The following is a 26,739-nucleotide window of genomic DNA, read 5'->3' on the forward strand; positions in this document are numbered from 1 at the left end:
CTGCTAACTCACCTGGGCCCGGAGCAGCGCTCCCCCACCCCATGGCACTTGCCGCCACGCCGCCTCGGTGCTGCCAGCGCCTTCAGATCACTTATTTTGCTAAAAAATGTTAGATAATTCTTGGTGAGGCCATTTCAATTTCATATTTGGTATTTAGTCAAAATACTGATTTTAGCATAAAAGTTGACCTTATCTTATTTACCTAAAGGATACTAACATAGCGGTCTGAAGGGGCACCTGCACCCCAATGTTCATAACAGCAGTGTCCACAATAGCCAAACTATGGAAAGAGCCCGGATGTCCCTTGACAGATGAATGGATAAAGAAGAAGATACTGGAATATTACTCAGCCATCAAAAAAATAAATCTTACCATTTGCAACGATGTGGATGGAACTAGAGGGTATTATGCTAAGAGGGAATTATAAGTCAGTCAGAGAAAGACAATTCTGTGATCTCACTCATATGTGGAATTTAAGAAACAAAACAGAGGATCATAGGGGAAGAGAGGGAAAAATAAAATAAGTTGAGGGATGCCTGGGTGGCTCAGTAGTTGAGCGTCTCCCGTTGGCTCAGGGCGTGATCCTGGAGATGCAGGATCGAGTCCTGCATCGGGCTCCCTGCATGGAGCTGGCTTCTCCCTCTGCCTGGGTCTCTGCCTCTCTGTGTCTCTCATGAATAAATAAATAGAATCTTAAAAAAAAAAAAAAGGTTGAAATCAGAGAGGGAGATAAATCATAAGAGACTCAACTCTAGGAAACAAACTGAGGGTCACTAGAGGCAAGGAGGTGGGGGATCGGGTAACCAGGTGGTGGGCATTGAGGAGGGCACGGGATGTGAGGAGCACCGGGTGTTATATGCAACCGATGAATCAGGAAGCTCTACTTCTGAAGCTAATAATATACTATGTGTTAATTAATTGAATTTAAATAAAAAGATTTTTAAAAGTTGACCATACTTGGGGATCCCTGGGTGGCACAGCGGTTTGGCACCTGCCTTTGGCCCAGGGCGCGATCCTGGAGACCCGGGATCGAATCCCACGTTGGGCTCCTGGTGCATGGAGCCTGCTTCTCCCTCTGCCTGTGTCTCTGCCTCTCTCTCTCTCTCTCTCTCTCTCTGTGAGACTATCATAAAAAAAAAAAAAAAGTTGACCATACTTAACAAATATTTAGGGGTGTCTGGCTGGCTCAGTCAGTTAAGTGTCTGATTCCTGATCTTAGGATCATGAGTTCAAGCCCTGTGTTGGGCTCCATGCTGGGTGTGGAGCCTACTTAAAAAACAAAACAAAACATGGGGCACCTGGGTGGTTCAGTCAGTTAAGCATCTGACTCTTGATTTTGGCACAGGTCATGATCTCAGGGTTGTGAGGTTGGGGCCCATGATGGGCTCTGCATTCAGTGGGGAGTCTGCTTTGGGATTCTCTCTCCCTCTCCCTCTCCACCTCACTCCCTGCTGCCACGTACTCTCTCTCTAAAATAAAATAGATAAATCTTGAAACAAACAAAATCCCCCAAATATTTAAAAATTTTAATAGTATTTCATAATTATCAAGGTAAAAATGATTGCTTTTGGGGAGAATCTTTTATAAAATTGCATAATGTTTAGGGACCCCTGGGTGGCTTAGCGGTTGAGTACCTGCCTTAGGCCCAGGGCCTGATGCTCGGGTCCTGGGATCGAGTCCCGCATCGGGTTCCCCGCAGGAAGCCTGCTTCTCCCTCTGCCTGTGTCCCTGCCTCTCTCTGTGTCCCTCATGAATAAACAAAATATTTTTTTAAATTACATAATGTTTAGACAACTGTGCAAATACAAACTTTCGAATTACTTGATAACCTCCTTCATGTCTCCTAGGAGTGTACAGAGGACCTTGTTGTAGTAAATAAGGATTGCTTTAGTACCACATCCTATATTCACACAACAAACCATCCCCTCCAATGTATTAGGATTATGGTGGGATAGGAGAACAGTCCAGAAGGGTCTAGAAGTCTGAAGTAGTTACTAGAAGAAAAGGCCTATTTCATGTTCGGTGCTAGCCTTGCCAGAGGGCAGGTTGAACTGTAGGGCCTTTGCTACAAACACCGAAAGCAAAAATTACAAAGGAGGAAGATCACCTCGGAATTCTAGCATTCTAACAACGTTAATCGCTTTCATTTTCTCTGTTACTTTTAGTCCTTGATTTTATGCCTTCATTTCACATAACTATAGCACAGAGACAATGCTACGTTCTTTTTTTTCACTCAACATCATAATGTGAACACTTTTGTCTTAGTGCTATTTTGGTTGCAAGGAACATTCACGCAGTCACGTTAAATTACCTGAAAAAAAAAAAAAAAAAAAAAAAGATGTGAATGTGGCTAATCTTGCACAAATCCCAGGAGAGGAACCTAAGACAGCTAAGCTCCACAGGAATGGGATCCTGGGCGTGGCCCGCCCTCAGCTACTGGAGCTGCTCGTTAGGGGCCCTGGGCCGGGAGGGCAGGTGGGGGGGGTCTCTGCTGGTCTCCGTATTTCTCTTCCACACTCTCGTAAGCATCAGTTGTGCATCACCAACGATGAGCGCCCCAAACCACACGACCTTGCAGTTCCGGAGTTTTCAGTCGTTCTCTCCCAATCTCTTAAAGTCAAATCCTGATTCAATTGGCCTCATTTATCTTTTCTGTCCAGTTACGCCACAAGAGTCAGAGGTGGCTGCTCAGCCCGTGGATGGGCTGTCGCTGGCTCAGGTGGACACACCTTGGTGCGATCCAGCGGGGCGAGGGAGGCACGTGCCCCAGCTACCAGCTCTGCAGGCAGCAAGGCCGCGTGCAGGGACCTTCCTCCCCCCCCCCCCCAGGGCAGTGTGGCTGGGTGGGCAGGCGCCAGCTCTCTCGGGGCTGCTCTGTCTTCATAACTACGGACTGTAGTGAACGTACTGCATCAAGCTCCACCATTCATGCTCCCGTTCCTCGGCTGCTCGTGGCAGCTTCGGTTTAGCTCCTTTTGGTTTGGGGGCTGCTACAAGTAAAACTATGGTGAACCTATTTTTTTAAAGATTTTATTTATTTATTCATGGAAGACAGAGAGAGAGAGAGAGAGAGAGAGAGAGAGAGAGAGAGGCAGAGACCCAGGCAGAGGACGAAGCAGGCTCCATGTGGGGAGCCCCATATGGGACTTGATCCCGGGGCCCTGGGGCCCCGGGGTCACGTCCTGAGCCGAAGGCAGCCGCTGAACCACTGAGCCAGCCAGGGGCCCCGATGATGAACCCTTCTGTCATGCTTCTTCCCTGTCATCTGCATTTTATCAATCTTTAAATCACATTGAAATTGCATTCTCTGAGCACCTTTAGGATATAACACGTGGGATCCCTGGGTGGCGCAGCAGTTTGGCGCCTGCCTTTGGCCCAGGGCGCGATCCTGGAGACCCGGGATCGAATCCCACGTCGGGCTCCCGGTGCATGGAGCCTGCTTCTCCCTCTGCCTGTGTCTCTGCCTCTCTCTCTCTCTGTGTGTGACTATCATAAATAAATACAAAAATTAAAAAAAAAAAAGAGTAAAAAAAAAAATAAAATATTTAAAAAAGGATATAACACGTAACCTTATGTTTTTTGTTTAAAAAGTACCCGTATTTGCTAGAGATTTGTACATGGGCAATTATGGGCAAAATAAGAGGATGTGATATCTGGGATTTTCTTCAAACCCTCTAGGAAAAACACTGGGGGGGCAATGAGAGATGGCCAAAACCAGATTGGTGAGGCGTTGACTCCCAGCCGACCACAGGTAACTGGGGATCTATTCTCCACTACTGTCTCTGTGTATTTTGCTGTTTCTCCCTCTGCCTTTCTTTTCCTCTCCCTTCTGGAATTTTTGTTCTTTTCCTCATGTTTCCTTGTGCTACTCGGTGCCCTCATGCTTCCCTCTGGATTCCCAAAATATATATATTTTTAAGATTTTATTTATTTACTCATGAGAGACACACAGAGAGAGAGGCAGAGACACAGGCAGAGGGAGAAGCAGGCTCCACGCAGGGGACCCCATGCAGGACTCGATCCCGGGACTCCAGGATCACACCCTGGGCCGAAGGCAGTCGCTCAACCACTGAGCCACCCAGGTGCCCCTAGATTTTTGCTTTTGAGCATGAATATTGAGCTAAGGTATGAATTTCCTTGAGCTCTTCAGACTCTTGGATGTTCTATATTTAAGGTTACAAAAAAACCCAAGCATCTTAAAATGTACAATTTTCCTTTTACTAAATAAATATGATATCAAATTGTAGCTTCCGGTTTGACATTCCCAAAGTCTGAAAACTACCAGGCAAAAAGGCAGTAAGAACGAGGTAGGTCCTGAAAGACGAGAAGACTCTCTCCCCAGCTCTGCCTGCCTTTATGTCCTGTGCTTTGTCATGCTGCCCACCGACCAGAGGGCACTTGGCCCCTCTTCTCAAATACTGTCATCCCCAAGAGTGTTACCTGCCTATCTCTTATCTCATGGGACAAAATAAGTTGTGACAGCTGTCCAGTAACATCAAAGACCATGAAGGTGACTATAGTTAGTACCTTTTACAGTGTTTTCAAAAAACCCAAATGATTCCGCCTAAAGGAGTGCCCACTGCAGGACGGGGACAGCTGGATAGGCCACCCACAAGAGGCCTTTGCCATCAGCTTTCCCCTTCCAGAAACAGAATTGCTACCTTCCAACTGCACAGCGCTTAGTTTCTTTCAACAGAAGTGTTCGGGGATCTCCAAACATAAGCTTATAATTAAAACCCCACAATAATCAATTCAGAATCTACTGTGAGCACAGCAGGTCAGCAACAAGTTTATTATTAGACGGGCAGGGTAACAGGGTGGTGCATGGCTAAGTGTTTGGGCCAACTTTCCTTGACTTTCTCTCCATGGGCTTCCGCTGCCCAATTTCCCTTTGGTGTTTGCAACGGTTTGCAGGGGTCGGTCTGTCTTTATGGGGGGTGGAGGGGGGGGAAGCAAAGCAAAAGAAGTAACGTGGAGTGAACGCAGTTTCCCCCTCGAGCCTCTCACAGCGACTCGGGGCAGTTCACCTGATCTGTGATAGTCATTTTCTCGATGTCAATGTCATTAGAGGTCAGGATATCTTTCAGATAGGTCACTGTTTCTGGAGGGAGATAAGGGTTTCTTCCCAAGATCCAAACATGATCCATGTGGAAAAGCCAGACGATTGTGGTGCAGGAGTACACGAGGGCGTAGTTCTCGTAGTCGGTGGCCAGGACCCAGTATGGAGCTGATGGCATCACTGAGAACCAGAGGAGGGACATTAAGCATTAAGAAGGACCAGGGCAAGAGGAACCTTCCTCTCCAGGACTCTGGAAGCCAGGGTCCTGGTTCTTCTATATTAGTGGCTCTTAAATCTGGCTTCATGTGGGAATCCTATGGGAGCTTTGAAAAATCCTTGGCCACCTCCCTCCAGGCCTCCCCAGACTCTGATGTGGAGGTGACTGGTACCCCTGAAGGCTCCCCCGTGATTCCCACGTGCAGCCAGAGCTCAGAGCCATCATTCTAGATCCTTCCTCCCTCCCTGGTAACAGGTCGGTCTGTAGGAGGCCCGGCTCTTAGCACGGGTACCAGTGGAGATGCCACTTAGCTAAGCAGAGTCAAGAACCCGAGGTCAGAGGCCCCAGGCTTTCCACTCAGTACTTCCCAGCTTCCTCTAGAATCTGCCTGGGGAAGGAATTAAGGGCTAATGTCCCTTTGTTTGTTTTCCTGTGTGACCTGCAAAAGTTCCCCTGTTCTTAAGAATATTCTTAAGGTCAATCAGATGGTAATAGGTTTACTCTTCCTCACAAAGGGCCTACAAAGATGCATTGATTGACATCTGTATAGTATCGAAAGCCCAGCATTAAAGGGTCCTTAAGGAAAGAGAGGGAGGATTTACCTTCTCCATCTGAATCCAGAAACTGTCCTCTGTGAACTTACTACCTCCACAGCCAAGGTCCACAGTAAGGGAAACTCATAGCCCAACTTGCTAAAGTTAAGTAAAAAAATTACAGCCAAATGGGAGAAAGAAATGCGTGCTGACCTCATACGAACCAAAGATTTGGACTCCTATGCAGTCATGTGAGGTATGCTTTCCTGGGTTTCAAGCATCCCACCTCCTCCACTCAAAAATAATCCCTCTGATTGCCCAGCCAGACCAGATCTCAACACTTGTGAAGGACCATGAGAAGCTGGACAAAGGAGGCGATGTGTAAGAGGTTAGAGCTTGGCTGGGTGTCAAGGACCCAACTGGTTGTCAGGATAACACCAGAGGCCTAGTCCAGATGACCACCCAACACGGCCCCTCCTAGCTCTTACTTCTACCCGTCCATAAATATTTAAACAGAAGGACACTCAGAGGACATGTGGACAGAAGCCCGTACGAGGCTGTAGGGCCCGTACCGAGCACTGTTTCTGCCTTCCCTTTCTAGCACTGTTGCTGCCTGCCTGCCGGGCTCACCCACGAGGGCTCGTATTCACCGTGGGGCTGCTACCTGTGGATTTCCACTGTGTGTTCCCAGCTGGACTGAGAGCTCCGCAGCCCTGCGTCGTGTCGTATGTCCTCCCACCTCCTCTGGTGAGGGCATCATGCCCCACCTGCACACAGCCAGGCACTCACATGCTGTCTTCCTCCCACGGGGTCTAGCTCTCAAGATACATTTACCCAGACATTTCCTCTTAGCGAAGAAACCTTCCATGTCTCTGTATTAGAAAACCCCAACAGCCTCCTACTGCTTATGGAAGGCTCTTCAACCCATTAACATGGCTTTTGAGGCTCGGCCCAGTCTTGTCTCACATTCCATGTACCTGCCCCCATCTTCCGGCTCCTCTCTCGGGGCCCTTCCTTATGCCTTTCTTGCACTCAGGGCAGCCTCTCCTGTAAGTCTCACACATCCTGGAAGACCCAATGCAAACGTCTGGTCCCTTCCACTGGAATAAATCTCTTCCTCCTCTGCTTGCCCTGCTGGCAGCTCCTGCCTCTTCTAGCTCCTGTTGCAGCCTTCCTTCGGAAGGTTGTACACATAATATTTGGCCTCCACTCCCATCCCCATCCTTCATGAGAGTTTAAAGTCCGACATTTTAGTCCCAAGTCTCCAGTGACCTTGCCTACATCATCTAGCTTTTCTGCACTTTGACTTTCTTATTTGCAAGAATAAACAAGAGAAACTGACACGTATAATGCCCCCCACGGTTCATGGGGCACACGTCATGCCATTTATCTTTGCAACACTGGGCGCAGAAGTGAAGTTAGTTGCCCATGGTCACGTGTGTGGGAAGAACTATTTTCATCTCCCAGCATTCCTATTTAGCTTCCTCTCTGCTCCACTCCGGGGTCTTGATGGGGGTAGGAGGTGGTTATTCCTCTGCAGCTGTGACTTCAGTGTCCGCCACTTGGTGGGGAGAGGGACCCTCAGGCACTCCCAGCATTAGGAAGTCTCACGTTTCTGAGCTGGCTTCTTCAGTGTGTCTACATCAACAGGAAAGCCGGTATTTGGTGCTTCCTCTGTTGCCTGTGTTCATTCCTCAGTTAGACCAAGGCTCAGAGGGCAAATGCCTGTGACCGGATATCCCTCGGGGAACCCCACCGTGTGGCGAGAAAGTGGCAGACAGAGCCAGGGCTCAAACTTACCTTCACTCTTGTCATCTCCTGCTTCCAAGCTTTTGCACCCATCACTTGTTATGCTAATAATACCACTACTAACTACTAATTTTTCAGGCTTCCCTTTCCTCTGGGAAACAAGACAGGACTGGGTCTCTTACTGCTCAGGCCTGATGTGCTGCAATCTGTGCTTCCTCTATAGAAACATGGTAGTTTTTATACTAAATTGCGGGGGCACTTGTCCATATCCACACTGGGGTGTAAGCCCCCCCTGGGACAGGAGCCAGCTCTGTCTTGCTGATCAGCACATCTCCGGTGCTCAGCACCGAGCTTGGCATGTAGTAGGTGCTCGACAAATAATTATGTATTAAGTCACTCAGATGTGACAGGAGTACTCCAACCCAGGGCTGCAGCCTTCAGTTTGCATATCTCCTGTCCCTGAAACTTCCCGAGAGAAGTGAATACTTACACCAGAAAAACTTAACTCCCAGCTTGGCAGGCTCTGTAAGGTTGCCCTGGGTGGCTTCGCCTTCGATTTGATTCACGGTCCCATCAGATCTGCAATGAGTTCAAACAAACCAAACAAAGACCCTTAACTCATTGGAAGCCACAAATCGATGAAAGGTAAGATCTGTGACACCAAGGACCAGGGGCTCAAGGCTGTGGTTTCTAGTCCGGAAGGTTCTGTCCCCTTTCCTTTGTCACGGTCTCTGAGACTCAAGCGGAGGAAGAAGGCCTAGGAGTGAGAGGAAGCGACGACTGAAATGCTCTAGGACTGGATCCTATATTAGGCCCCTGCGCTTTAGGACTGTTTTTTAAGTTTTGCAAGACCACTTCCTGCTCTCAGTCTCCAGAAGGAGGGAATGAAAGACAAGGGGAAACCAACAGAAGAACCCAAAGCACTGAGAAGATTCGCCTCTTGAAAAATGAGACGGAGCCAAAGGAGAAAACAAGGTCTGATGTGATTACTGAGAGGCTGGGGGTCTGCAAGCTCTCCCCGCTCCTGGGGTGTCAGTGACGTCACAGGACTCCACGTGTCCCATAGAGGCGAGCGTTCGCCGAGCTCCCAGGCCCCTATGCAGCCCACGCAGCCCCTGCCTGAGTGCGGGCCACCTGCTGCAGGCCGCAGGCCGGGAGGCGGGCAGTGGGGAGGGGAGGCATGTGATGCTCAGAGGCACTGAATGGGGAGAAGTGCACGTCCTCCGGTGCCGCCTGACACTCGCGTTGGCAGGGCCATTTCTGTCTAGGGGTCTAGGACTGGTGGCCCTGGGTCGCATGAGGCACTTGTGCCCTTTTGCAGGGAGCTGGCTCCGCTTCGGGGGAGCACGCCGGGACCCCTGGGCCTGGGCCTGGGCCAGAAGGCGAAGGCCCGGGCTACACCCGAGGAGGGCGAGGAGGGCGCTCCCGGGGCTCGGGGCCCTTCCTAGGAGGCTGACGGGGTGTGGGGGGTGTGGGGCCGCCTGTCGGGGCCCTTCCTAGGAGGCTGTCGGCCACCTGTCTGTCCCTCGAGGGCAGCCCGAGGCGGGGCAGAGGAGGCCGACAGGGAAGGGTGGGAAGGGGGAGGTGCTGCTGCAGGCCAGGCCCGAGGGGGACACACGCTGGGCCACCCACGAGCCCGCGGCAGCTGTCCCCACGGACGCCCTCCCTCTCCGGCTCTGTTTCGCCCGGAACAGTTCCAAGGCGCCGTCTCTGATCGTAATAAACTCAGCATCGGTTCATGGAGAAAACGCGTCTGTGTGTTCAGGCGGAGCGGGTGACAGACGGGTCGGGTCGCGCTTCCTCAGGGTTACCCGCACCAACGCCGCGTGTCGCCCGGCCCAGGCTCCCCAAGGCCACGAAGGAGGGTCCCCGGTGGTCGCCGGCTTACGGGGGGACACAGGCCTCGTCGCCCTGACTCCCTGACCAGGGATGGGCCCAGCGTCAGGAAGCGGCCGATCCGGGCCGTGTCTGACCCTCGTCGCAGACCAGGACAACTCCTGGGGCGCAGCCTCGATGCGCCTGCACCCGGGCCCGGTCGCCGTGCCCGGGCTCTGAGATGAGCCGGTTTTCTCTCTCTCTAGGCCGCTAAGATGTGACTTTGCTTCCCGGATTCCTGCAGGGCCAGGGGCCACCCCCGGTCGGGCACAGGAAGCCTGGTGGGGACCAGGACGGCCGCAAAGCCTCCCGGAGCCGCAGGGTCTTCCAGGCTGCGCCGTGGCGGTTTCCTTGGAGCCGACACAGTTCCCAGATCCCGCAGGGGACAGGAGGGACGGCCCTGGTCCCAGCCCTCTCTCCCGGCGGCTGTTGTCTTCCACGTTCCCCTGCTCTCTGGGCTTGAACGTCGGCCTCGTTGCTTATAAGCGGTGCGGCCATCGGGCGAGTTCCCTTCCCTCCCTGTACCTCTGTTTCTTCATCTAGAAAAGTGGCCTTACTAAGAGTACCTGCCTCAGGGCCCGGAGGCGCATGCTCGTTTACATACACATCCACCCAGGTGCACGCGTGCACATACACGTACACTCACAGAATAGCGCCTTGCACGCAGGAAATGCTTAATATTTGCCACTATTGTTTACTGTTGCTCTTATCTTTTTTTTTTAAGATTTTATTTATTTATTCATGAGAGACCCAGAGAGAGAGAGAGAGAGAGAGAGAGAGAGAGAGGCAGAGACCCAGGCAGAGGGAGAAGCAGGCTCCCTGCAGGGAGCCCTACTCGGGACTCGATCCCGGGACCCTGGGGTCACGCCCTGGGCTGAAGGCAGCTGCTTAACCACGGAGGCCCCAGGCATCCCTGCTCTTATCTTTGTTGATGGAAGGTAGGTAGGAGGTCTTCCTGGGGCATTTTTAAAGTTTATGTTTGCTTTCTAAAGTATGAATTTTTCTATCGAAATAGAACTCGGTTAAACAGAAAAGCATACTTCTAAAGGCTATCCTGTTCACGAACCCTAGAGTGTGGCTATGAATGTATTTGATTCTTGCTTAATGAGAACAGGCGTCTTCTAGTCGTCACGGCTGAATGAATTGCCATGAGCAACCAGTTCCTGGGAGGGTTCAAGCCGAGCTGGATGCCCTCTGTCAGTCGATGAGGTAGAAAGAGCTTCTCTCTTGGTTTGGAGATCAGATCAGATCAAAGTCTCACTTGCCCTTTGCTACCAGCGTGTCTGTTTTGCAAGGAGAGCAGGAACCCTGCAGTTTGGATTCCCGTTGAGTCCCCAGTACCTTTTACAGGGGCACACACACAACAGGCCCAGAATAAGTGTAAGTGCTCGCCGGGAACACACAATACAGTAAGTACACAATACAGTAAGATGCCCAGCAAGAGGTCTTGCAAATAAGCGAGTGGCCTCTAGTCCCCACCATCCTGCCTGCCAAAAGCCTTCATCTCAGGACCTGCTGCGAGTAGTCAGCGCAGACGCAGCCACGTCTGCCTCCCCGCTGAGCTAGGCCGCAAGGACACCCAGTCACCCGGGGACAGCTCTCTGCAGGCTGGCTCTGGGACCGTGTTGCTTTTGAAACCGCAGCCACTCACCTCAACTCCTGGTTTATCACTTTGATGTTTCCGTTTTCCATTAGCGAATAGTTGGCTTGGATGCAACTTCCCTTCTCAAAGCTCACTGGGATCTTCTCAATTTCGTACCATCGTCCAAGATACTGCAGAGATAACAATAAGCAGAGAAAACCCTGTGGCTCTCTGGGGACCTGCTAACTCTTCCCTATTGTCGTCTTTTAGAGCAGAGCCCTTTCCTGGGGAAACCACGCAAAATGGGCTGCACTGTTCCCGACAGCAACTGAGCAAGATATTGATTCAAATGAGAGTAAGTGAGTCAGATTTGCAGGCATTGGTCGAATGCCACATTTTATTCCTAAAGTGACCTTTATTTAGATATGATGTCAGTGGGCCCTCCAGCCAGAATCTATGTGAAATTTTAGGCTCTGTAAAGGAGAGGGAGCGGTCCAGATGATGTAAGGTTCCATCTCAAATATTTTGTGATTCTACGAGGCATCTTTGAATTGTGTGCAAAGCCAGATATGGTCACTCTGGGGAACTGGGACTCCAGAGTTGGTTGATTCTCCTCATAAGACCCCGGACAGGGAGTTGGTCACAAAGGCTTTTAGCAAGTGATCAGGATTCAGAAGATTGATATCATTCTTTCACTGGGGACTTGGTCTCCGTTCATAGCTTCGTGTACAGAGTCAACATTAAAGGAAGTGTGCAATGGTGTGGGTGACGGTAAGGAGAGACAAGTACTTTCATGCTTCCATGCACTGCCTTGCATGGAGACTGCTCCAATTTACAACCTGCATGGGGGGCAATCTGACAATATCTAGCAAAGAAAATACATCTAGTGCATTTATGAGGTTATTTGATGCAGTGCTATTTGTAAGAACAAAAGACAGGAAATTAGAGTCTAAGTGAGCATTCGTAGGGGACTGGGTACATAAATGTGTATGGCACAACCAAACAACCGAATGTTATATAGCCTCCTTTAAAGGAGTCATGCAACTATATCCAAGATGCATTCAATGGAAAAAAAAGAGCTGGGTGAAAAATAAGAGTATATGGAAAATGGGGGGAAAGGTTATTATGTTCATTTTCTATTGCTGCTATAACAAATTCCACAAGCTTACAACACAAATTTATGGTCTCATGGGTCTGTACATCAAGTGAGCTTGATTAAAATCAAGGTGTTGGCAGGACTGTGTTCCTTTCTAGGGGGTTTAGGGGACTCTGTCTTCTTGCCCTGTCCACATTTTATTTTATTTTACTTTTTTAATTTTTATTTATTTATGATAGTCACAGAGAGAGAGAGAGGCAGAGACACAGGCAGAGGGAGAAGCAGGCTCCATGCACTGGGAGCCCGATGTGGGATTCGATCCTGGGTCTCCAGGATCGCGCTCTGGGCCAAAGGCAGGCGCCAAACCGCTGCGCCACCCAGGGATCCCCCTGTCCACATTTTAGAGGCCACCCACATTCTTTGGCTGGTTGAACCCCTTCCTCCATCTTCAGAGCCAGCAAAAGTGGGTGAAATCCTTCTCACATTGTATCTCTCTTTCTCTTGTTCCATCATCACACCTCTCTGACCACAGCTGGGGAAAGTTCTCTGCTTTCAATAATTAGACTGAGCCCACTGGGTAATCCACGCTCTCTGGCCATCTCCAAGTCTATAACTTTATTCACATCAGCAAAATCCTCCTTTTCGTGGAAAGTAGCATATTCGCAGGTTCCAGGGATCAGGGTGTGGACATCATTCTGCCTACTGCACTTATGTATGTATTTGTGTACGTATACACTATCTCCCAAATGATACACAATAAACTGTTTTTAACTGGTTGCTCCTAGGGAGGGAACCAGGGGTAGGTTCAATGACAAAGAACTTGTCATTGAATGTTCTTTGGCACCTTTAGAATTTGGACCCATGTGAATATATTTACTTAGTCAATATATTAATTGGAAGCATTTTAGAAACTTAAAAATCTATTACTTGGGGATCCCTGGGTGGCTCAGCGGTTCGGTGCCTGCCTTTGGCCCAGGGCACGATCCTGGAGTCCCGGGATCGAGTCCCACATCGGGCTCCCGGCATGGAGCCTGTTTCTCCCTCTGCCTGTGTCTCTGCCTCTCTCTCTCTGTGTCTATCATAAATAAATAAATCTTTAAAAAAAAATCTATTACTCAAAAATTCAGAATTTGAACTGAGAGTGTACTGCAAACAGGTGGCAGTATTGCTTCAGTCACATGGCTCTTTGCTCAAACGTATACCCTTGTTTACGACCTAAATTTTCCACTCATTTATTAAAGCACATCTTTCAATTAAAACCACTGAAATGAACACTCATTTAAAGCACCACCAAAAAATAAGGTTAAAGGTCAATTGGTTTCATAGGCATTCTCAAAAAAAAGCTCCAATGTACAAAGAGCATTTAAAATAGTTCTATTATTGTTAAGGTGACTTTAGTGCTCCATAATTAAAACTGAGGAAGTGGATTTTCCAGAAAAGAAGAAACTCAGAGGTGGAAGATTGTTTTTTTATGTCATGTTCCCTTATAGTTTCATAATATTTTTGTGAAAGCCCTTTCATGTTTTTGGGTCTCAGTTTCTCTGCCCATATAAGGAGAATGCAATGTTTAAAAGGAATCCTGGAGGGGCGCCTTGGTGGCTCACTGGGTTGGGCTTCTGACTCTTGATTTGGGGTTGGGTCATGATCTCAGGGTCGTGGATTCTCTCTCACTTGGGATTCTCTCTCTCTCTCTCCCTCTGCCGCTCCCCGTTTGTGTACACTCACTCTCACTCTCTCTCTTAAAAAGAGAGAAAGAGAGAGAGAAAGAAAAGAAAAGAAAAAAGAATCCTGGAAAGGAAATAGTAAAATGATCTCTATTTGCAGACAACAGGATTTTATGATAGAAAATCCTAAGGAATCTACACACACAAAAACTATTAGAACTAATAAATAAAATCAGCAAGGTTAAGGGATACAAGATCAATATACAGAAATCAAATGGGTTTCTACACTTACAATGAAAACTCTGTAAATTAAATTATGAAAATTCCATTTACAATAGCATCAAAAGAAGAAAATACTTATGAATAAACTGAGCCAAAGAAACAACAGAACTTATACTCTGGAAAGTACAAAACATTGTTGAAAGAAATTAAAGACCTGGGGATCCCTGGGTGGCGCAGCGGTTTAGCGCCTGCCTTTGACCCAGGGCACGATCCTGGAGACCCGGGATCAAGTCCCACATCGGGCTCCCTGCATGGAGCCTGCTTCTCCCTCTGCCTGTGTCTCTGCCTCTCTCTCTCTGTGACTATCATAAATAAATAAAAATTAAAAAAAAATTAAAGACCTAAGTAAATGGAAAGATAACCTATGTTCATGAATTGGAAACCTTAAAATTCTTTTTTTTTTTTAAAGATTTATTTATTTATTTATGATAGACGTAGAGAGAGAGAGAGAGAGAGGCAGAGACACAGGAGGAGGGAGAAGCAGGCTCCATGCCAGGAGCCCGACGTGGGACTCGATCCCGGGACTCCAGGATTGCGCCCTGGGTCAAAGGCATGCGCCAAACCGCTGTGCCACCCAGGGATCCCCAAGTCTTAAAATTCTTAAGATGACAATATTCTCCAGATTGATCTAGATTCAGTGAAGTCTTTATTTAAAACAACAACAACAAAAATAAATAAAAAATAAAACAACAACAACAACAAAAACCCAACTCTGCTTCATTGTAGAAATTGACAAATGGATCCTAAAACTCATATGGAAACGCAAAGGACCCCGAATAGCCAGGACAAAGTTGAAGGCCTCATATTTTCTAATTTCAAAACTCACTCTAAAGCTATTGTAATCAATACTATATAGTGCTGGCATAAGGGCAGACATATAGAACAACAGAATAGAATTGAGAGTCCAAAGATAAACTCTTACATATATGGCCAATTGATTTTCAGCAAGGATGCCAAGACTATTTGGTTGGGTAAAGAACAGTCTTCTCAACAAATAGCTCTGGGACAATTGAATATTTATTAGCAAAATAGTAAAGTTGGACTTCTATATCATATTATATACAAAGTTTAACGTAAAATTGACGACAAACTTTAAAACTATAAATCTCTTATAAGAAAATGGAAATAAATCTTCATAACCTTGCATTAGGCAATGATTTATTTATTTTTAATTTTTTAAGATTTTTAAATATTATTTGAGAGAGAGTATGTGAGAGAGAGCGAGATCATGAGGGTGAATGGGTAGAGGGAGAGCATACTCTCCACTGAACAGGGGGCCTGACTCGGAATTTGATCCCAGGACTCTGGGATCATGACCTGAGCCAAAGGCAAACGCTAACTGACTGAGCCACCCAGATATCCAGGCAATGATTTTCTAGATACCAAAAGCACAAGCAACAAAAAGAAAGATAAATTGGATCTCATTACTGTTAAAAACCTTTATGCTGTCAATAAAGTGAAAAGACAATTCATGGGGGGAAATAATTGCAGATCATGTTTCTGATAAGAGACTCGTGTCTAAAACATATAAAGAACCCTCAGAGCTTGGGGCACCTGGGTGGCTCAGCAGTTGAGCTCCTGCCTTCGGCTCAGGGCCTGATCCTGGTCCTGGGATTAAGTCCCGCAGCATCGGGCTCCCTGCAGGGAGCCTGCTTCTCCCTCTGCCTGTGTCTCTGCCTCTCTCTCTCTCTCTGTCTCATGAATAAATAAATAAAATCTTTAAAAATAAAATAAAATAAAATTGATTGTGGTGATGGTTTCATAACTCTGCGATTATACGAAAAACCCAATGAAAGTGAACGTTAAGCAGGTGAACTATATGGCTTATAGTCCAATAAAACTTTTTTTTTAGATATCCTGCTTTACTCCTCAAAGGACTTTTGTAAATATAGATCAATTATCATTTTTGAAATGACTTGGGATTTTTACCCCCACATTGAAATATAATTCAAGTTCCCGATTTTTTTCAGGAAATAAAGGGACGGGCCCATCATAGTTCCGGAGTAAGGCAAGGTGGACTGTGCTGTGTGTCTCCTTTCTTCCCTCCCCGGGGTTACTGTTGACAGTGCTGCTTCCCCACAGCCCTCAGGCTCTGAGCTGTCCTCCCTCACTCCTCTATCTAATCCATCCCCGAAGGGTCCCAACACTCATTCACACTGAGGAGTGGGTGACTGATAACTTTAATATTACTCATGACGAGTCCTGCCTGTTACAAAAGATCCAAACTTTCTATGAAGGAGAAAATGTCTTAAGAGGGAGATTCTAAGGGCGCCTGGGGGGCTCAGGGGTGGAGCGCCTGCCTTGGGCCCAAGGCGTGACCCCGGGGTCCCGGAATTGAGTCTTGCATTGGGCTCCCCCCATGGAGCCTGCTTCTCCCTCTGCCTGTGTCTCTGCCTCTCTCTCTCTGTGTCTCTCATGAATAAATAAATAAGATCTTTAAAACCCGCCCCTCAAAAAAAGAGGGAGCCCCTGGGCGTGAGTCCTGAGCGGTGGAAGTGCTTCCCCTGGGCCGGTTGACTCTGCTGTTCCCTGCACCTGTGCACGTACTGGCAGCAAGGCTGGGCCTGAGCCCAGGAAGGACCGCATGTGCGGGGTCTGGTCATGCGGATGTTTTCCGAGCAGGTGCCTAGCAAGTGTCTTGGGGGAGGCCTGGCCCCTTCCAGGCCCTGCGTGAGCAATTCGTGGGCGCCCTGCACCTGGGGAAGGCAGTTCTGGGTCCCACTGTGCATGCATTGGCTGGGAGGCCCGGGTGGGTCGCGAGCTCTCCGAGGCTCAGCTGCTTGGGGCACAGAAGGCGGGAGCAGCCCCAACGCCCCCCCCACCCCCGGCCTGCCTCGGCCTCCGGGGACAGCCCCCGCCCCCCTCCGCCGCCCGCACCGCGACCTCGACCTGAGGCTTTGCGGGCCCCGCGGGGAAGCCAGGGCCGCTCCCCTGGCGCCGGGCCCAATCCGGGGCGCCGCGCACATCCTCGGGGGCCCGCAGGGGCCTGTGGTCCGCAGGAGACGCAGCACCTGTGCTGCCCCGGGCTTGGCCGTTTCGCAGGTGCGCACGGTGCCTCCCGGGGGGCCGCCCCAAGCCCTGCGCTCCCGTCGGGGGGTCCCGGCAGGATGCGGAGCCGCAGCGGAGCCCGAGCCCCGGGAGGTCCCGGAGGGATGCGGACCCGCAGGGGAGCGGAGCGGAGCCCGGGGCGGGGGGGGGGGTGGTCCCGGGGGATGCGGACCCGCAGGGGAGCGGAGCGGAGCCCGGGGGGGGGGGGTGGTCCCGGGGGATGCAGACCCGCAGGGGAGCGGAGCGGAGCCCGGGGGGGGGGTGGTCCCGGGGGATGCGGACCCGCAGGGGAGCGGAGCGGAGCCCCGGGAGATCCCGGGGGATGCAAACCCGCAGCGGAGCCCAAGCCCCGGGGCGGGGGGGATGTCCCGGGGGATGCGGACCCGCAGGGGAGCGGAGCGGAGCCCGGGGGGGGGGGGGTCCCGGGGGATGCGGACCCGCAGGGGAGCGGAGCGGAGCCCGGGGGGGGGGGTCCCGGGGGATGCGGACCCGCAGGGGAGCGGAGCGGAGCAGAGCCCGGGGGGGGGGGTCCTGGGGGATGCGGACCCGCAGGGGAGCGGAGCGGAGCCCGGGGGGGGGTCCCGGGGGATGCGGACCCGCAGGGGAGCGGAGCGGAGCCCGGGGGGGGGGGTCCCGGGGGATGCGGACCCGCAGGGGAGCGGAGCGGAGCCCGTGGGGGGGGGGTTCCTGGGGGATGCGGACCCGCAGGGGAGCGGAGCGGAGCCCGGGGAGGGGGGGTGGTCCCGGGGGATGCAGACCCGCAGGGGAGCTGAGCGGAGCCCCGGGAGATCCCGGGGGATGCAGACCCGCAGCGGAGCCCGAGCCCCGGGGGATGTGGACCCGCAGGGGAGCGGAGCGGAGCCCGGGGGGGGGGGTCCTGGGAGATGCGGACCTGCAGGGGAGCGGAGCGGAGCCCGGGGGGGGGGGTCCCGGGGGATGCGGACCCGCAGGGGAGCGGAGCGGAGCCCGTGGGGGGGGGGGTCCCGGGGGATGCGGACCCGCAGGGGAGCGGAGCGGAGCCGGGGCGGGGGTCCTGGGGGATGCGGACCCGCAGCGGAGCCCGAGCCCCGGCCCCGCGGCCCCGCCGTACCTTGTGCACGTCGAAGTTCTCCTGCACCGGCGGCGTCGGGCATCTCCCCAGGTGGAAGGCCTGTCCGTCTGCGGCGGGGAGGAGGCCGGCCAGCGCGGGGAGCAGCAGCAGCGCCGTCAGCATCCTGGGCTGTGGGGGACCTGGGTCAGGGGACCCTCCGCAGGGCCGCGGGGCTCCATCCCCAGGGCGCCGCACCCCCCGCCCCCCCCCCCGCCCCGGCCCCCGCCCTCCGACCCCGGGGAGCCGGCTGGGCTGCAGCTCCTGGGCCTGCTGGCTGCGCTGCCTCCGGCCCTGCGCTGCTCGGGCGGGCGCCCCGGAACCCCGCGGGGTCACGCGCAGGTGCAGGGGGGCGCGGCGGGCCAGGCGGAGGCCAGCGGGGTCTGCGGAGCCAGGGAGGCGGTGGAGGTGAAGGAGCGCGATGTGCGGGGCCTCAGGAGCCTCCCAAGGGGGCCGTCCCCCCTCCCCAGGCCCGAGGCCCCAACAGGCCAAGTGCGGGGACCCCCCCCCCCCGCCCCGGGCCCCAGCTGGTCTGAGGCTGCTTTGTCCCACACTCAGCAGAACCGAACCGTGTCCACTTTACGCTCCAGTGTCCCCGTCTATTAACTGCAAATGATGATCATTCCGACCTCACGAAGTTTTACAAGAATTAAATGAGATGCTATGGAGAGAGCCCTTAGGACTGTGTCGGACACAGGCACAGGGCTTCAGGAAGGCTAGTTCTATGTTACCATGAAAAGCGGAAACAGCGAATTATTTCTTGAATTTCGTTTTGGCCTTCTGTTGGGGATATTTTTTCATAGACATGCATTTATTTTATTTATTTATTTATTTATTTATTTATTTATTTATTTATTTATTTATTTATTTATTTATTTATTTCATCCCTGCACAGACGGGGACATGGATGTGCATTCAACTAGAGGAGGACCGGGAGCTGGCAGCAGGCATTCCGGCCCAAGCACCCCTCCCTGCCTCTTGCCCTGACTGTTCTCTCCCTTGGGACTCCTTGCCTGTAGCTGCACAGGAGCTATTTCCAGCTCTCCGCCTTTCTCCCTCTCAATGAAGAGGACTGAATCAATGCAAGCAAAATGTTCTCAGATCTGAGCATTTAAAAGGATGTGTCATAACACGAATAACTATAACCACTTTATTATGGTTAAACCTCCAAATAACCTTTAATAATCAATAGCTTTTCTTCTGGAGGTTTCTTTGCCCCGTTTTCAAAGGAACAGTTACATAATGAGCAAAGCTGCCAGCTTGGGGGGAGGGGCGGCGGCAGGGTGGTTGCTGAGCCTCCCTTGAGCAAGCCAAGTCTATGGTGGGACCCTGCCTTCTGAAAGTCCATTCCCCATCAGCTCCTACCACCACGTACACAACACCTGTCCTTTAACCTTATGGGAGATGATGGATTCGCCTGAACTTAGAAAAATTCACACATTTCCGAGAAATTCTTAGAACCATGGAGCTTTACTCTTGGTCTTCCGTAGGCTCCAAGCTCAGTGCCTTGCCCAAAAGATCCAACCTCAAAGGATGGTCACACATTACGTACGTTCTACAGGACTTCCCAAACTGGCAGGGATTGAGGGGTCCTTTACCCAAACCCCGAGCCCGCAGGTGTACGGATGGCAGCTGAGTACCAGAAGAGGCAGAGAGCCGGGACTCGGGTGCCATCACCAGCTGTCCGTCCTGCAGCGACTGTGAGCCATGCTTCCTTCTGTACCCCACCTTTGGTGGCTTTCGATAAACACCTCCCTCCGTAACCTGGTGAGTCTCATCTCACCAGTGACAGTTACAGCAAAAGTCAGTTCCATGTCTTCCTCTGACAAATATCTTACTAGAAAATGTTCTATTGTGGGCTGAAACCTGTGCTTTAGCTCCGTAGGAGGATTTCATAGCAAGGCTAATTCTTGCTCGCATCTCTTCCAAAGATGCCTCTTTATTGAAGTAGTTTCATTCCTATGGTTAAAACTTTTTGTGAGAGAGAGGGTTGATGGCATCCCTAATTTCTTTTCCAGGCCCCTTCCGTGCCGGTTCACCCCACACTTAGTGAGCATCTGCGGAAGGTGAGGCAGGAGGGAAAGGACTCGGGAGACCAGGTGAGCAAAGTAAAACCATTTCAGTTTTAGGCTGTTTAACCCAAGGGTCGGCAGGTCATAAAAAGAATTACAAGATCTGACTCACGGAAGACCGTAAGACCCCACTCTCTCTGGTAGTAAAGCCACAGAGGTCAGACATTCTTAAAATTGCTCCCTGTGGGTAATTTCACGATCCTAAAACAATGGAATAACCAACCCCCCTCCTCCCCCGTAGTAAATGATAAAGCCAACGTTAACGAGTAAGCCCCTCCTTATATGGTTAGCTAATTTAAAAAAAACTTCTAAAACCCTTTATTAGAGGCGAAGTGGTGTCTTCTTCCTCAACTGGGAGGGGAGATCTCTAAATGGCTTGCTCTTGAATTCTTTCCTATACAAAGCCGAGAATCCTCCCTCTGGGGCCTCAGCTCCATCCGACATCAAAGGTAAATGACATTATTAAAGTACACTTGTGAACTCGGGTATGTGTGACCTATATTTTTGCATCATCTTCTAATACTAATGGCAAGATTGCCTTAATGAGGGGAGTTTACATATTTTAAACATAAATATAATTTAGGTGCTATTTTAACTGAATATTAAATTATTTAATAATAATTCTACTAAAGTTAAGGTGCATCCACCTTGGGCCAGCACTGACTCTCTGAACCGGTACTCACGCTCATTGAACTTCTCCACGGAGAAGCCCTGGCCTCAGTATTTAAATGTGCCACACACTGCATCTCCACAATGCCCTATATCTGGAAGGATCCTACATTGACGTTCTCTGTACTCAGTGGTGTTAACGTGCCCAGGCTATTTCCTGGTAGCTCTGCAGCCAGAACTTATGCCAGGTCTCCTGGGAGCCTGTTCTCTTAATACCTGCATCTTAGTGAGGACACAGTACTTGATTTCAAAGAGCAGCAGATCATTAAGTACTAGATTTTTAGATTTCACGTGATAAAACAAAACACATTTCCACAAGTAAATGGGTCTGAAAAAAACCCATTTCACTATTGGATCTAAGAAGAAAACATGTCACTTGACGGGATGAGCACTGGGTGTTATTCTGTATGTTGGTAAATTGAACACCAATAAAAAATAAATTTATTATTTAAAAAAAAGAAGAAAACATGTCTTTTGAAGAAAATATTTTGGGGTCATATTGTTAAACGCATTTTCTATTCACAGGATGAACTCCAGTTCACTTTTCAGTTACTTTTTACTGTAATTCCCAGTTGGATGACCACTCCCTGAGACTTCATCCAGCACAGCATCGGCATAGGGAACCTTTTCTTATTGTTTCTGTAGCACAAAAGAGTTTGCATAGGGCAAGCAGAAGACTTTGAGGTGAGTCAACATTGGGCTGGCACCCCCGGCCTGGCCTCTGGCGGCGTCTTCCCTTAGACTTATGGCTTGGGATAGCTGACTGTCAATGTCATCACTGAAAAAGGCACCACTGGTGTCTACTCTGTAAAGGTGTTTGAGAAAAAAATGAGACTAAAATTGCAAAGCAGCTGGCACGAACCCTCCACCGTGTTAGTCACTATTTTTAGCTGAACAGTCAAGCCTGTGTCTATTTGAAGCATCATTCGTCATAAATGAAAATGAAAACCTCAGTACCTACCTTTTTTGTCAAGATGAAGGCAGTTTCCACATGCAAACTCATCCAAATGAGGATGCCTTCTTTTGTTGACTGGCTTTTCCCAAGCTTTTTTATAAGCTTCGTGGGGTCATTGATGTTTAATTTTAATGCATGCCACACCCCCTCCAGTTCAGGAAGGCTGGCCTAAAAGCTTAGCTCTGTACCAAACACAAAGATGGGATGTTTTGTCCATCTCCCTCCCTCCCCCAATTTCCTTCACAGCTGCTCCCTGAAAAAGAAACAATGAGAGACTGTGTGTGTGAGATAGACAGGGAAAGACAAAGTGCGTTTCATTCAAAACATCTTTTTTGCTGTGTGGATTTTCTAATTTAATTTTCTCAGTCAGAATGCACTTTTAAGTTCCAGGAAGATGAGTTGCAACATGTTTTCAAGCATCTGGTATTTATTTTTCATTTTTGTGTAAATGAAAGATCAACAATCTCATTTCCTGAAATGGAGCATGAATTTCCACCCCATGTGGTCCCCACCCTGGAATGTGGCTCAGGCAAAGGAGTGAAGGTTAAGAACTAGAGATGGCTTTTCCGTGTGATCCTGGACAAGCCACCCACTTCTCTGGGCCTCGGGCGCCTCACTGTGAAGTAGACTGTCCTTTCTGCCTCCGCCGGACCTGGGCCTACAGGGAAGTTAGTGAGGGAAGAGCTGGGGCCAAGAGCTGAGGACGCCAAAGGTATCTCCTGCACCTCCTCTCCTGCACCCTCAGGCCCTTCCCAGCAGCACCTTCTCCGCAGCGTCTTCCTGCCTAGGGTGGGAGCGGGTTTAAGCTGCTCAATCCACAGAGGTTGGGCTGGGCCTCATCTCTCTCTGTGGAATGAGCAGCGTTGAATCTTAGGACTTGGATTCTATGCCTTTATGATAAGGCAGGAGGTGGTTTTTGTTTTTTATTTTTACTTTTATTTTTGGTTTTTGTTTTTTAAAGATTTTATTTATTTGAGAAAGAGCGTGTGTGTGTGTGTGTGTGTGTGTGTGTGTGTGGACTCACAAGCAGGGGGAGGGGCAGAGGCAGAGGGCAAAGCAGACTGCTGAGCAGGGAGCCCCACATGGGGCTAGACCCCAGGACCCTGAGACCATGACCTGAGGGGAACCAGCAGATGCTTAACCAACTGAGCCACCCAGGCGCCCCAAGGCAGATGCTTTAAGACGTGGATAAGACAGTACCTTTGTAGCAGACTTCTATTCCCAAATAAAATGCATTCTCCAATGTCTAAGCAATAGAGAGAAACTTCTAGCACCAGGCCTTATAAACATAAAAAGCAACAGCAAGAACAAAAGTGAATCCTTGACATGCCAGACCAGGAGAGCTCATTCTCTGGGATGTTCCTTACCTTTTCAAGAAAAGGAGGAATTCTGATTTCGTTCAGGGCCCTGACTTGCCGGGCTCCTCTAAGGCTTGCCCTCAGAGCTCTGCTGGCCCTCTGCCTCCCTCCTTCCATGTCCTTGCTCAAATGTCACTTCCCTTAAAAGGCCTTCCTGACCTTTGAAAAACAGTACTCCTGTCACTACCATTTTACCTGCTTTATTATAGCTTTACCTGAAATCATACCCCTGATTTTATGTATTTTTTGCTAATTGTGTTTGCCCACTAGTGTATAAGCTCCGCAAGTGCAGAGAATTCGTCTCACCTATTCACTGCTGTACCCTCAGTGCAAGACCACGTCATAAGCACTCAATAAATAAATTGGAGGGATCCCTGGGTGGCGCAGCGGTTTGGCGCCTGCCTTTGGCCCAGGGCGCGATCCTGGAGACCCGGGATCGAATCCCACGTCGGGCTTCCGGTGCATGGAGCCTGCTTCTCCCTCTGCCTGTGTCTCTGCCTCTCTCTCTCTCTGTGTGACTATCATTAATAAATAAAAATTTAAAAAGTAAATAAATAAATTGGATGGAAGGGATCTATCTATTCAAATTTACTGAGGGGCATGTGGCTGGCTCAGTCCGTAGAGCATGTGACTCTTGATCTGGAGGTTGTGAATCCCAGCCCCATGTTGGACCGTGGAGCCTACTTAAAAACAAACAAACAAACGAAAACAAGATTTTGCTGAGTATTCTAAGATCTACAGAAGGAACTAGAGGTAATATTCTAGAGACTTTATTTGAATTGTTTTTCTGGGAAACTCCTAGCCTGCAAATCTCTGTGTCTTCTTTACCTGCATCACATTTGTCACCAGGAATTGCCTGTCACTAAAGAAATACACAATAAACCTCTTTTTAACCTCATAAAAAGGATATTTTCCTTTAAATAGCTACATGGTTTTCTACAAAGCAATGTTGCTAAAGTTTCCAAATGTGTAAGTTGGAAATTGATATATTTTATCTTTTTTTCTTTAAGATTTATTTATTTATTTGAAGGAAAGAGAGAATGCAGGGTGGGGAGTGGTAGGGGGAGAAGGAAAGAGAGTCCCAAGCCAACTCTCTGCACAGAGGGTGGAGCCCAATGCAGGGCGCAATCTCACAACCCTGAGGTCAGAACTTGCGCCGAAACCAAGAGTCTGTCCGGTAACTGATTGTGCTACCCGAGTGCCCCAATATATTTTATCTTTTATTCCTCAGCTTTAATCAAGTACTGTGGAGCTGACTGTACTGGTCTAGGAGTCACAGCTTAAGAAAAATCACTTTATCTTTCGGAGTCTCAGCTTATTTTTTCCTGTAAATGTTGGCAAATGATATAATTTAGGGAAATCCTCTCTTTGCATGTTTCTGGAATGTAGAGCCGAGCACGAGTTTCATAAAACAAATCAGACCTATGGTCTAAAGGAACCTTTATTTTTAAATTCCAAAATAGTACACATTTATTGTAAACCGTTAAAATAGTACCAAAATGTAGGACTCAAAAACGGGAAGTGCCTCATAATCCCACACCTTGGAGATGACCGTTGTTATGTTTGCATTTATTCTTCTTGGAATTCCTACACAGATCCTAACATAATAATAGGAGCCACAATATCCAGTATCTTGAAACTTGCTTGTTTTCACGTACTAACATATCTCTTTGTCTATCAATACACAGAGATCTACTTCATTCTTTTACCTGCTGCCAACGTTGCTTTTACCTGACAACATATTTCTTCAAGGACACTGCCTGTGGTTTTACAGGGAAGTGGTTCTTCTTTGGTTGGGTGATCTTTTATCATACAGCGATTGCTTCAAGGGTTTCACTATAAGATCCTCAGGGAAGATGAATTGGTTTTGGACTTTTTGTAGTGAGAAATAGAAAACGAAGGATCCCCGGGTGGCTCAGCGGTTGAGCATCTCCCTTAGGCTCAGGGCGTGATCCTGGAGTCCCAGGATCAAGTCCCACATCAGGTTCCCTGCGTGGAGCCTGCTTCTCCCTCTGCCTGTGTCTCTGCCTCTGTCTCTCTATGTCTCTCATGAATAAATAAATTAAATCCATTAAATCCTTAAAAAAAATAGAAAACGATTCCATTTTTTGTTAAGTGTTTCATTGGTGAAAATGTCATTAATAAGGGGTTCTCTCAAATACCGGGGTCATCCTGCCTGCCCTTTTAAAGTAATTTTTTTTTTTTTTTTGTCAATTCAAGGGAAAATACAACTGTACTTTTCATGTGAAGACTCAGACTAAGATTTCCACTAACACATATTCACGCTTTGAGACTCCGCTCACGAGTTCCACTCTCTGGGATGTCTTCCTGCCCACTCTGTTCGGCCATTCTCACTCTCTGCACGTAGGTGCTTGTCCTCAGGGTACCACAGCGTGGTAGGCAGGCATCACTGCAGGAGACGGCCAGATCCTCCAGAGTAGGTTTGGGTTTCCATCCCTAGTAAATTGTGTAACACCAGATACATAGTAAATGTTTACTAAATACTGGATGGTTGAATGAATAATAGAACGTTCCACTCCCATTCTTTGTGGGGATGATTACATACTTCATGATTTATTCAGATGCCCTCTTTCCTCTCCTTCCTGTTCCCTTATAGCCATTTCCTTTCTTGCTAAGAACTGGAAGCTGTTGACAATTGAATGGTGCCAAGCATCTGGTGAACAGCAAGAAAACAATCAAGTTGTTAAAGCTGAGGGGCCCTGGCTGACTCAGTCAGTAGAACATGTGACTCTTGATCTTGGGGCTGTGAGTTCAAGCCCCACATTGGGACTAGAGCTTACTTAAAAAAAATTAAAAATAAAAAAAGGAGTGAAGCAGCAACTTTCTCTGGCCCAGGCAAAGAACACTGAACCAGGAGATTGCAGACCTAGGTTCCGGTCCTAATTCATTTACGCATTCATTCACTCTTTCAACAAGGTATGTCAAGCACTCTTCTAAATCCTGCTGATGTAGTGGTGAAGAAGAAAGACAAGGTCCTAACTCCTGTCTTCCAGAGGAGGAGAGTCCAACACCCAGACAGTAAAAGGTGATGTGATAGGGAGTACCTGGGTGGCTGCTTCAGCTTTGTGGTCAGGAAGGGTGTCTCTGAGAACTGACATTTCAGGTGAGATGTGAGTAATAAAAGGAGCCAGTCATTCAAAGACCATTGGGATGATCATTCCAGGAAAGGTCAGCTAGGGGAAAGGTCCTAAAGTAGAAACAGACTTTGTGTTTCCAAGGGAAAGAAAGACCAGTGTGGCTGGAGTAGTGAGTGAGGAAGAACGTGATTGAAAATGAGTTTGAAGAGGTGGGCGGAAGCCATAATATATCCTGCTTTGAGGAATTTGGATTTTATTTCCAGTACAATGGGAAGCTACTGGAGGTTTGTTTGTTTTTTTTTTTTAATGATAGCCACACAGAGAGACAGACAGAGAGAGGCAGAGACATAGGCAGAGGGAGAAGCAGGCTCCAAGCACCGGGAGCCCGATGTGGG

At 49.3% G+C, this 26,739-nt stretch overlaps 1 protein-coding gene across 1 annotated transcript; it reads right to left on the reverse strand.

Moving 5' to 3' along the window:
- Positions 1 to 4,751: 4,751 nt before the first annotated feature.
- On the reverse strand, positions 4,752 to 22,162 carry APOD (apolipoprotein D). The gene is made up of 5 exons (XM_072812082.1): positions 21,895 to 22,162; positions 18,196 to 18,324; positions 11,085 to 11,206; positions 8,049 to 8,137; positions 4,752 to 5,239 (listed from the first exon to the last, which is right to left on the reverse strand). Exons 1-5 carry the CDS (start codon positions 21,934 to 21,936, stop codon positions 5,004 to 5,006), a joined length of 618 nt encoding a protein of 205 aa, XP_072668183.1. The 5' UTR covers positions 21,937 to 22,162; the 3' UTR covers positions 4,752 to 5,003.
- Positions 22,163 to 26,739: the final 4,577 nt, after the last annotated feature.

This window comes from Canis lupus, chromosome 35 (genome assembly GCF_048164855.1).
Source record: "Canis lupus baileyi chromosome 35, mCanLup2.hap1, whole genome shotgun sequence".
Lineage (NCBI taxonomy): Eukaryota > Metazoa > Chordata > Mammalia > Carnivora > Canidae > Canis > Canis lupus.